General features: G+C 58.7%; 1 protein-coding gene across 1 annotated transcript in view; it reads left to right on the forward strand.

The window, feature by feature from the left end:
* Positions 1 to 12,812, forward strand: part of LOC124021212 (transmembrane protein 192-like) — a 49,539-nt gene that overhangs the window by 650 nt on the left and 36,077 nt on the right. The window contains exon 2 of the mRNA XM_046336560.1: positions 84 to 212. Coding sequence (XP_046192516.1) covers positions 107 to 212 — 106 coding nt within the window. The 5' untranslated portion in view covers positions 84 to 106. The remainder of the gene's footprint in view (positions 1 to 83; positions 213 to 12,812) is intronic.

Consider the following 12,812-nt stretch of genomic DNA (forward strand, 5'->3'; position numbering starts at 1 on the left):
GTGTGTGTGTGTGTGTGTGTGTGTGTGTGTGTGTGTGTGTGTGTGTGTGTGTGTGTGTGTGTGTGTGTGTGTGTGGTGAACAGGGAATACGGCGGTGTTGGTGGTCATGTCAGCTGGTCTGCCAGAGGTTGATCATCTTCCTGTTTATCTGCTGCTAGGGATTCTGGGACTGGAGCTCCTGGTCTCTCTGCCTTGTCTGATCATCTACACAGGTACCCACCTCCCCTCCCCCAGCCTGTCTATAGAGTGATCTACATCACAGGTACCCCCCCCCCCCCCCAGCCTGTCTATAGAGTGATCTACATCACAGGTACCCCTCTCCCCTCCCCCAGCCTGTCTATAGAGTGATCTACATCACAGGTACCCCTCTCCCCTCCCCCAGCCTGTCTATAGAGTGATCTACATCACAGGTACCCCTCTCCCCTCCCCCCCAGCCTGTCTATAGAGTGATCTACATCACAGGTACCCCCTCCCCTCCCCCAGCCTGTCTATAGAGTGATCTACATCACAGGTACCCCCTCCCCCCCCCCAGCCTGTCTATAGAGTGATCTACATCACAGGTACCCCCTCCCCCTCCCCCAGCCTGTCTATAGAGTGATCTACATCACAGGTACCCCTCTCCCCCTCCCTCCCCAGCCTGTCTATAGAGTGATCTACATCACAGGTACCCCTCTCCCCTCCCTCTCCCCTCCCCCAGCCTGTCTATAGAGTGATCTACATCACAGGTACCCCTCTCCCCTCCCCTCCCCCAGCCTGTCTATTGAGTGATCTACATCACAGGTACCCCCTCCCCTCCCCCAGCCTGTCTATTGAGTGATCTACATCACAGGTACCCCTCTCCCCCCTCCCCCAGCCTGTCTATTGAGTGATCTACATCACAGGTACCCCTCTCCCCCTCCCCTCCCCCAGCCTGTCTATTGAGTGATCTACATCACAGGTACCCCCCCCCCCTCCCCAGCCTGTCTATAGAGTGATCTACATCACAGGTACCCCTCTCCCCCTCCCCCCCAGCCTGTCTATAGAGTGATCTACATCACAGGTACCCCTCTCCCCCTCCCCAGCCTGTCTATAGAGTGATCTACATCACAGGTACCCCTCTCCCCTCCCCCTCCCCCAGCCTGTCTATAGAGTGATCTACATCACAGGTACCCCCCCCCCCCCTCCCCAGCCTGTCTATAGAGTGATCTACATCACAGGTACCCCCCCTCCCCCAGCCTGTCTATAGAGTGATCTACATCACAGGTACCCCCCTCCCCCAGCCTGTCTATAGAGTGATCTACATCACAGGTACCCCCTCCCCCCTCCCCTCCCCAGCCTGTCTATTGAGTGATCTACATCACAGGTACCCCTCTCCCCTCCCCCCCAGCCTGTCTATAGAGTGATCTACATCACAGGTACTCCCCTCCCCTCCCCCAGCCTGTCTATAGAGTGATCTACATCACAGGTACCCCCTCCCCTCCCCCAGCCTGTCTATAGAGTGATCTACATCACAGGTACCCCTCCCCTCCCCCAGCCTGTCTATAGAGTGATCTACATCACAGGTACCCCCTCCCCCTCCCCCAGCCTGTCTATAGAGTGATCTACATCACAGGTACCCCTCTCCCCTCCCTCCCCCCCCCCAGCCTGTCTATAGAGTGATCTACATCACAGGTACCCCTCTCCCCCTCCCCTCCCCCAGCCTGTCTATTGAGTGATCTACATCACAGGTACCCCCCTCCCCTCCCCCAGCCTGTCTATTGAGTGATCTACATCACAGGTACCCCTCTCCCCCTCCCCCAGCCTGTCTATTGAGTGATCTACATCACAGGTACCCCTCCCCCTCCCCTCCCCCAGCCTGTCTATAGAGTGATCTACATCACAGGTAACCCCCCCCCCCTCCCCCAGCCTGTCTATAGAGTGATCTACATCACAGGTACCCCTCCCCCCTCCCCTCCCCAGCCTGTCTATAGAGTGATCTACATCACAGGTACCCCTCTCCCCCCCTCCCCAGCCTGTCTATAGAGTGATCTACATCACAGGTACCCCTCCCCCTCCTCCCCAGCCTGTCTATAGAGTGATCTACATCACAGGTACCCCCCCTCCCCCCCCAGCCTGTCTATAGAGTGATCTACATCACAGGTACCCCCCCTCCCCCAGCCTGTCTATAGAGTGATCTACATCACAGGTACCCCCTCCCCCCCCCTCCCCTCCCCCAGCCTGTCTATTGAGTGATCTACATCACAGGTACCCCTCTCCCCCCCCCAGCCTGTCTATAGAGTGATCTACATCACAGGTACCCCCTCCCCTCCCCTCCCCAGCCTGTCTATAGAGTGATCTACATCACAGGTACCCCTCTCCCCTCCCCCAGCCTGTCTATAGAGTGATCTACATCACAGGTACCCCCTCCCCTCCCCCAGCCTGTCTATAGAGTGATCTACATCACAGGTACCCCCCCTCCCCCAGCCTGTCTATAGAGTGATCTACATCACAGGTACCCCTCTCCCCCCCCCCCCCCAGCCTGTCTATAGAGTGATCTACATCACAGGTACCCCTCTCCCCCCCTCCCCCAGCCTGTCTATTGAGTGATCTACATCACAGGTACCCCTCTCCCCCTCCCCCCCAGCCTGTCTATAGAGTGATCTACATCACAGGTACCCCTCTCCCCCCTCCCCCAGCCTGTCTATAGAGTGATCTACATCACAGGTACCCCTCTCCCCTCCCCTCCCCCAGCCTGTCTATAGAGTGATCTACATCACAGGTACCCCCTCCCCCTCCCCCTCCCCTCCCCAGCCTGTCTATTGAGTGATCTACATCACAGGTACCCCCTCCCCTCCCCCCCCCAGCCTGTCTATAGAGTGATCTACATCACAGGTACCCCCCTCCCCTCCCCCAGCCTGTCTATAGAGTGATCTACATCACAGGTACCCCTCTCCCCCTCCCCCAGCCTGTCTATAGAGTGATCTACATCACAGGTACCCCTCCCCCTCCCCTCCCCCAGCCTGTCTATAGAGTGATCTACATCACAGGTACCCCTCTCCCCTCCCCTCCCCCAGCCTGTCTATAGAGTGATCTACATCACAGGTACCCCTCTCCCCCTCCCCCCAGCCTGTCTATAGAGTGATCTACATCACAGGTACCCCTCCCTCTCCCCCTCCCCTCCCCCTCCCCCCCCAGCCTGTCTATAGAGTGATCTACATCACAGGTACCCCCCCCCCAGCCTGTCTATAGAGTGATCTACATCACAGGTACCCCTCCCCCCTCCCCCTCCCCTCCCCAGCCTGTCTATAGAGTGATCTACATCACAGGTACCCCCCCTCTCCCCTCCCCTCCCCAGCCTGTCTATAGAGTGATCTACATCACAGGTACCCCTCTCCCCTCCCCCCCTGTCTAGCCTGTCCCCCAGCCTGTCTATAGAGTGATCTACATCACAGGTACCCCCTCCCCCTCCCCCCAGCCTGTCTATAGAGTGATCTACATCACAGGTACCCCCTCCCCCCTCCCCCAGCCTGTCTATAGAGTGATCTACATCACAGGTACCCCTCCCCTCCCCCAGCCTGTCTATAGAGTGATCTACATCACAGGTACCCCCCTCCCCTCCCCCCAGCCTGTCTCTGATCTACATCACAGGTACCCCTCCCCTCCCCCAGCCTGTCTATAGAGTGATCTACATCACAGGTACCCCCTACATCACAGGTCCCCTCCCCCTCCCCCAGCCTGTCTATAGAGTGATCTACATCACAGGTACCCCTCTCCTCCCTCTCCCCCCCAGCCTGTCTATAGAGTGATCTACATCACAGGTACCCCCTCCCCCCAGCCTGTCTATAGAGTGATCTACCCCCCTCTCCCCTCCCCTCCCCTCCCCTCCCCCAGCCTGTCTATAGAGTGATCTACATCACAGGTACCCCTCTCCCCTCCCTCCCCCAGCCTGTCTATAGAGTGATCTACATCACAGGTACCCCTCTCCCCCCCCTCCCCCAGCCTGTCTATAGAGTGATCTACATCACAGGCCCCCCCCTCCCTCCTCCCCCTCCCCCCTAGCCTGTCTATAGAGTGATCTACATCACAGGTACCCCTCCCCCCTCCCCCAGCCTGTCTATAGAGTGATCTACATCACAGGTACCCCCTCCCCCAGTCTATAGAGTGATCTACATCACAGGTACCCCCCCTCCCCCTCCCCTCCCCAGCCTGTCTATAGAGTGATCTACATCACAGGTACCCCCTCCCCCCCAGCCTCTATAGAGTGATCCCACCCCCAGCCTGTCTATAGAGTGATCTACATCACAGGTACCCCCCCCCTCCCCCAGCCTGTCTATAGAGTGATCTACATCACAGGTACCCCCCCCCCCCAGCCTGTCTATAGAGTGATCTACATCACAGGTACCCCCTCTCCCCCTCCCCCAGCCTGTCTATAGAGTGATCTACATCACAGGTACCCCCCTATAGAGTGATCTACATCACAGGTCCCCCTCCCCCAGCCTGTCTATAGAGTGATCTACATCACAGGTACCCCCTCCCCTCCCCCAGCCTGTCTATAGAGTGATCTACATCACAGGTACCCCCTCCCTCCCCCAGCCTGTCTATAGAGTGATCTACATCACAGGTACCCCTCTCCCCTCCCCCAGCCTGTCTATAGAGTGATCTACATCACAGGTACCCCTCTCCCCTCCCCCAGCCTGTCTATAGAGTGATCTACATCACAGGTACCCCTCTCCCCTCCCTCTCCCCCTCCCCCCCCAGCCTGTCTATAGAGTGATCTACATCACAGGTACCCCCCCCCTCCCCCTCCCCCCAGCCTGTCTATAGAGTGATCTACATCACAGGTACCCCTCTCCCCCCTCCTCCCCCCAGCCTGTCTATAGAGTGATCTACATCACAGGTACCCCTCTCCCCTCCCCCCAGCCTGTCTATAGAGTGATCTACATCACAGGTACCCCTCTCCCCTCCCTCCCCCAGCCTGTCTATAGAGTGATCTACATCACAGGTACCCCCTCCCCCCCCCCCCCCAGCCTGTCTATAGAGTGATCTACATCACAGGTACCCCCTCCCCTCCCCCAGCCTGTCTATAGAGTGATCTACATCACAGGTACCCCCTCCCCCCCCTCCCCCAGCCTGTCTATAGAGTGATCTACATCACAGGTACCCCTCCCTCCCCCCTCCCCAGCCTGTCTATAGAGTGATCTACATCACAGGTACCCCCTCCCCTCCCCCCCAGCCTGTCTATAGAGTGATCTACATCACAGGTACCCCTCTCCCCTCCCCCAGCCTGTCTATAGAGTGATCTACATCACAGGTACCCCTCCCTCCCCCTCCCCCCCCAGCCTGTCTATAGAGTGATCTACATCACAGGTACCCCCTCCCCCCCCCTCCCCCAGCCTGTCTATAGAGTGATCTACATCACAGGTACCCCCTCCCCTCCCCCAGCCTGTCTATAGAGTGATCTACATCACAGGTACCCCCTCCCTCCCCCTCCCCTCCCCAGCCTGTCTATAGAGTGATCTACATCACAGGTACCCCCTCCCTCCCCCTCCCCCAGCCTGTCTATAGAGTGATCTACATCACAGGTACCCTCTCCCCTCCCCCAGCCTGTCTATAGAGTGATCTACATCACAGGTACCCCCCCCCCCCTACATCACAGGTCCCCCTCCCCCAGCCTGTCTATAGAGTGATCTACATCACAGGTACCCCCTCCCCTCCCCCAGCCTGTCTATAGAGTGATCTACATCACAGGTACCCCTCTCCCCTCCCCCAGCCTGTCTATAGAGTGATCTACATCACAGGTACCCCCTCCCCCTCCCCAGCCTGTCTATAGAGTGATCTACATCACAGGTACCCCCTCCCCCCCCCCAGCCTGTCTATAGAGTGATCTACATCACAGGTACCCCTCTCCCCTCCCCCAGCCTGTCTATAGAGTGATCTACATCACAGGTACCCCTCTCCCCTCCCCCCCCAGCCTGTCTATAGAGTGATCTACATCACAGGTACCCCCTCCCCCCCCTCCCCCCAGCCTGTCTATAGAGTGATCTACATCACAGGTACCCCTCCCCTCCCTCCCCAGCCTGTCTATAGAGTGATCTACATCACAGGTACCCCCTCCCCTCCCCCAGCCTGTCTATAGAGTGATCTACATCACAGGTACCCCCTCCCCCCCCTCCCCCCCCAGCCTGTCTATAGAGTGATCTACATCACAGGTACCCCCTCCCCTCCCCCCAGCCTGTCTATAGAGTGATCTACATCACAGGTACCCCCCCCCCCTCCCCCAGCCTGTCTATAGAGTGATCTACATCACAGGTACCCCCTCCCCCTCCCCCCCAGCCTGTCTATAGAGTGATCTACATCACAGGTACCCCCTCCCCCTCCCCCCCCCAGCCTGTCTATAGAGTGATCTACATCACAGGTACCCCTCCCCCCCCTCCCCCAGCCTGTCTATAGAGTGATCTACATCACAGGTACCCCTCTCCCCTCCCCCCAGCCTGTCTATAGAGTGATCTACATCACAGGTACCCCTCTCCCCCCCCTCCCCAGCCTGTCTATAGAGTGATCTACATCACAGGTACCCCTCTCCCCTCCCCCAGCCTGTCTATAGAGTGATCTACATCACAGGTACCCCTCTCCCCCTCCCCCAGCCTGTCTATAGAGTGATCTACATCACAGGTACCCCCTCCCCTCCCCCCCAGCCTGTCTATAGAGTGATCTACATCACAGGTACCCCCTCCCCTCTCCCCCCCTCCCTTCCCCAGCCTGTCTATAGAGTGATCTACATCACAGGTACCCCTCCCCTCCCCTCCCCTCCCCTCCCCAGCCTGTCTATAGAGTGATCTACATCACAGGTACCCCCTCCCCTCCCCTCCCCCAGCCTGTCTATAGAGTGATCTACATCACAGGTACCCCCTCCCCCTCCCCCCCCAGCCTGTCTATAGAGTGATCTACATCACAGGTTACCCCCTCCCCCCCCCCCCAGCCTGTCTATAGAGTGATCTACATCACAGGTACCCCCCCCCCTCCCCAGCCTGTCTATAGAGTGATCTACATCACAGGTACCCCCCCCCTCCCCCAGCCTGTCTATAGAGTGATCTACATCACAGGTACCCCTCTCCCCTCCCCTCCCCAGCCTGTCTATAGAGTGATCTACATCACAGGTACCCCCTCCCCTCCCCCCCCAGCCTGTCTATAGAGTGATCTACATCACAGGTACCCCCTCCCTCCTCCCCCAGCCTGTCTATAGAGTGATCTACATCACAGGTACCCCTCTCCCCTCCCCCAGCCTGTCTATAGAGTGATCTACATCACAGGTACCCCCTCCCCCTCCCCTCCCCCAGCCTGTCTATAGAGTGATCTACATCACAGGTACCCCCTCCCCCTCCCCCAGCCTGTCTATAGAGTGATCTACATCACAGGTACCCCCTCCCCTCCCCAGCCTGTCTATAGAGTGATCTACATCACAGGTACCCCCTCCCCTCCCCCAGCCTGTCTATAGAGTGATCTACATCACAGGTACCCCCTCCCCCCCCCTCCCCCAGCCTGTCTATAGAGTGATCTACATCACAGATACCCCCTCCCTCTCCCCCAGCCTGTCTATAGAGTGATCTACATCACAGGTACCCCTCCCCCTCCCCCAGCCTGTCTATAGAGTGATCTACATCACAGGTACCCCCTCCCCCTCCCCCAGCCTGTCTATAGAGTGATCTACATCACAGGTACCCCTCTCCCCTCCCCCCCCCCCCCCAGCCTGTCTATAGAGTGATCTACATCACAGGTACCCCTCTCCCCCCCCCCCCCCCCAGCCTGTCTATAGAGTGATCTACATCACAGGTACCCCTCTCCCCCTCCCCTCCCCAGCCTGTCTATAGAGTGATCTACATCACAGGTCCCCCCCCCCTCCCCCAGCCTGTCTATAGAGTGATCTACATCACAGGTACCCCTCTCCCCCCCCCAGCCTGTCTATAGAATGATCTACATCACAGGTACCCCTCTCCCCCCCCCCCAGCCTGTCTATAGAGTGATCTACATCACAGGTACCCCCCCCCTCCCCTCCCCCAGCCTGTCTATAGAGTGATCTACATCACAGGTACCCCCTCCCCTCCCCCAGCCTGTCTATAGAGTGATCTACATCACAGGTACCCCCTCCCCCTCCCCTCCCCCAGCCTGTCTATAGAGTGATCTACATCACAGGTACCCCCTCCCCCTCTCCCCCAGCCTGTCTATAGAGTGATCTACATCACAGGTACCCCTCTCCCCCCTCCCCCCCCAGCCTGTCTATAGAGTGATCTACATCACAGGTACCCCTCTCCCCCTCCCCCCCCCCAGCCTGTCTATAGAGTGATCTACATCACAGGTACCCCCTCCCCCTCCCCCAGCCTGTCTATAGAGTGATCTACATCACAGGTACCCCCTCCCCCTCCCCCAGCCTGTCTATAGAGTGATCTACATCACAGGTACCCCTCTCCTCCCCTCCCCAGCCTGTCTATAGAGTGATCTACATCACAGGTACCCCTCCCCCTCCCCCTCCCCCCCCCAGCCTGTCTATAGAGTGATCTACATCACAGGTACCCCTCTCCCCTCCCCCCCCTCCCCCAGCCTGTCTATAGAGTGATCTACATCACAGGTACCCCCCCCTCCCCTCCCCCAGCCTGTCTATAGAGTGATCTACATCACAGGTACCCCTCCCCTCCCCCAGCCTGTCTATAGAGTGATCTACATCACAGGTACCCCCCTCCCTCCCCTCCCCCAGCCTGTCTATAGAGTGATCTACATCACAGGTACCCCCTCCCCCTCCCCTCCCCCAGCCTGTCTATAGAGTGATCTACATCACAGGTACCCCCCTCCCCCCCCCAGCCTGTCTATAGAGTGATCTACATCACAGGTCCCCTCTCCCCCTCCCCTCCCCCCCCCAGCCTGTCTATAGAGTGATCTACATCACAGGTACCCCTCTCCCCCTCCCCTCCCCCAGCCTGTCTATAGAGTGATCTACATCACAGGTACCCCTCCCCCTCCCCCCCCCCAGCCTGTCTATAGAGTGATCTACATCACAGGTACCCCCCTCCCCCTCCCCAGCCTGTCTATAGAGTGATCTACATCACAGGTACCCCTCCCCCCCCCCCTCCCCCAGCCTGTCTATAGAGTGATCTACATCACAGGTACCCCTCTCCCCTCCCCCCCCAGCCTGTCTATAGAGTGATCTACATCACAGGTACCCCCTCCCCCCTCCCCAGCCTGTCTATAGAGTGATCTACATCACAGGTACCCCCTCCCCTCCCCCAGCCTGTCTATAGAGTGATCTACATCACAGGTACCCCCTCTCCCCTCCCCAGCCTGTCTATAGAGTGATCTACATCACAGGTACCCCCTCCCCCCCTCCCCCCAGCCTGTCTATAGAGTGATCTACATCACAGGTACCCCCCCCCCTCCCCTCCCCCAGCCTGTCTATAGAGTGATCTACATCACAGGTACCCCCTCCCCTCCCCCAGCCTGTCTATAGAGTGATCTACATCACAGGTACCCCTCCCCCCCCTCCCCCCCCAGCCTGTCTATAGAGTGATCTACATCACAGGTACCCCTCTCCCCCCTCCCCCAGCCTGTCTATAGAGTGATCTACATCACAGGTACCCCCTCCCCTCCCCCAGCCTGTCTATAGAGTGATCTACATCACAGGTACCCCCTCTCCCCTCCCCCAGCCTGTCTATAGAGTGATCTACATCACAGGTACCCCCTCCCCTCCCCCCCAGCCTGTCTATAGAGTGATCTACATCACAGGTACCCCTCTCCCCTCCCCCAGCCTGTCTATAGAGTGATCTACATCACAGGTACCCCTCTCCCCCTCCCCCAGCCTGTCTATAGAGTGATCTACATCACAGGTACCCCCCCTCCCCCCAGCCTGTCTATAGAGTGATCTACATCACAGGTACCCCCCCCCCCCCCTCCCCCCCCCAGCCTGTCTATTGAGTGATCTACATCACATCACAGGTAGAGTGATCTACATCACAGGTACCCCCTCCCCTCCCCCTCCCCCTCTATAGAGTGATCCCAGCCCCTACATCACAGGTACCCCCTCCCCCCCCCAGCCTGTCTATAGAGTGATCTACATCACAGGTACCCCCTCCCCCTCCCCCAGCCTGTCTATAGAGTGATCTACATCACAGGTCCCCTCCCCCTCCCCCAGCCTGTCTATAGAGTGATCTACATCACAGGTACCCCTCCCCTCCCCTCCCCCAGCCTGTCTATAGAGTGATCTACATCACAGGTACCCCTCTCCCCTCCCCCAGCCTGTCTATAGAGTGATCTACATCACAGGTACCCCTCTCCCCCCCCAGCCTCCCATCCCCCCCCTCTCCCCTCCCCCCAGCCTGTCTATAGAGTGATCTACATCACAGGTACCCCTCTCCCCCCCCCTCCCCTCCCCCAGCCTGTCTATAGAGTGATCTACATCACAGGTACCCCCCCCTCCCCTCCCCTCCCCCAGCCTGTCTATAGAGTGATCTACATCACAGGTACCCCCCCCCCTCCCCTCCCCCAGCCTGTCTATAGAGTGATCTACATCACAGGTACCCCCTCCCCTCCCCCAGCCTGTCTATAGAGTGATCTACATCACAGGTACCCCTCCCCCCCCCCCCCCCCCCCTCCCCCAGCCTGTCTATAGAGTGATCTACATCACAGGTACCCCTCTCCCCCTCCCCCCCCAGCCTGTCTATAGAGTGATCTACATCACAGGTACCCCCTCCCCTCCCCCAGCCTGTCTATAGAGTGATCTACATCACAGGTACCCCCTCCCCCCCTCCCTCCCCCAGCCTGTCTATAGAGTGATCTACATCACAGGTACCCCTCTCCCCTCCCTCCCCAGCCTGTCTATAGAGTGATCTACATCACAGGTACCCCTCCCCCCCCCTCCCCCAGCCTGTCTATAGAGTGATCTACATCACAGGTACCCCTCTCCCCCCCTCCCCCAGCCTGTCTATAGAGTGATCTACATCACAGGTACCCCCTCCCCCTCCCCAGCCTGTCTATAGAGTGATCTACATCACAGGTACCCCTCTCCCCCTCCCCTCCCCCAGCCTGTCTATAGAGTGATCTACATCACAGGTACCCCCTCCCCCCCTCCCCCAGCCTGTCTATTGAGTGATCTACATCACAGGTACCCCCTCCCCTCCCCCAGCCTGTCTATAGAGTGATCTACATCACAGGTACCCCCTCCCCCCCCCTCCCCCAGCCTGTCTATAGAGTGATCTACATCACAGGTACCCCCTCCCCTCCCCCAGCCTGTCTATAGAGTGATCTACATCACAGGTACCCCCCCCCCCCTCCCCCAGCCTGTCTATAGAGTGATCTACATCACAGGTACCCCTCTCCCCCTCCCCCAGCCTGTCTATAGAGTGATCTACATCACAGGTACCCCCTCCCCTCCCCTCCCCCCCCAGCCTGTCTATAGAGTGATCTACATCACAGGTACCCCTCCCTCCCCCCTCCCCTCCCCCCCCTCCCCCAGCCTGTCTATAGAGTGATCTACATCACAGGTACCCCCTCCCCTCCCCTCCCCCAGCCTGTCTATAGAGTGATCTACATCACAGGTACCCCTCCCCCTCCTCCCCCAGCCTGTCTATCTACATCACAGGTACCCCCTCCCCTCCCCCTCCCCTCCCCAGCCTGTCTATAGAGTGATCTACATCACAGGTACCCCCCTCCCCTCCCCTCCCCTCCCCCAGCCTGTCTATAGAGTGATCTACATCACAGGTACCCCTCTCCCCCTCCCCAGCCTGTCTATAGAGTGATCTACATCACAGGTACCCCCCTCCCCCAGCCTGTCTATAGAGTGATCTACATCACAGGTACCCTCCCCTCCCCCAGCCTGTCTATAGAGTGATCTACATCACAGGTACCCCTCCCTCCCCCCCCTCCCCCAGCCTGTCTATAGAGTGATCTACATCACAGGTACCCCCCTCCCCCCCCCAGCCTGTCTATAGAGTGATCTACATCACAGGTACCCCCCTCCCCTCCCCCAGCCTGTCTATAGAGTGATCTACATCACAGGTACCCCTCTCCCCCCTCCCCCAGCCTGTCTATAGAGTGATCTACATCACAGGTACCCCTCTCCCCTCCCCCAGCCTGTCTATAGAGTGATCTACATCACAGGTACCCCCTCCCCCTCCCCCCCCAGCCTGTCTATAGAGTGATCTACATCACAGGTACCCCTCTCCCCCTCCCCTCCCCCAGCCTGTCTATAGAGTGATCTACATCACAGGTACCCCCTCCCCCTCCCCCAGCCTGTCTATAGAGTGATCTACATCACAGGTACCCCCTCCCCCTCCCCCAGCCTGTCTATAGAGTGATCTACATCACAGGTACCCCCTCCCCTCCCCCCCCCAGCCTGTCTATAGAGTGATCTACATCACAGGTACCCCTCTCCCCCTCCCCCAGCCTGTCTATAGAGTGATCTACATCACAGGTACCCCTCTCCCCCCTCCCCTCCCCCCCCAGCCTGTCTATAGAGTGATCTACATCACAGGTACCCCCTCCCCTCCCCCCCCCAGCCTGTCTATAGAGTGATCTACATCCCCCCCCCCCCCCCCAGCCTGTCTATAGAGTGATCTACATCACAGGTACCCCTCTCCCCTCCCCCAGCCTGTCTATAGAGTGATCTACATCACAGGTACCCCCCTCCCCTCCCCCAGCCTGTCTATAGAGTGATCTACATCACAGGTACCCCCTCCCCCCCCCTCCCCCAGCCTGTCTATAGAGTGATCTACATCACAGGTACCCCCTCCCCCTCCCCCCCCCAGCCTGTCTATAGAGTGATCTACATCACAGGTACCCCTCTCCCCCTCCCCAGCCTGTCTATAGAGTGA

The sequence above is a fragment of the Oncorhynchus gorbuscha genome, unplaced genomic scaffold, assembly GCF_021184085.1.
Source record: "Oncorhynchus gorbuscha isolate QuinsamMale2020 ecotype Even-year unplaced genomic scaffold, OgorEven_v1.0 Un_scaffold_1091, whole genome shotgun sequence".
In the NCBI taxonomy this organism is placed as follows: Eukaryota; Metazoa; Chordata; class Actinopteri; order Salmoniformes; family Salmonidae; genus Oncorhynchus; species Oncorhynchus gorbuscha.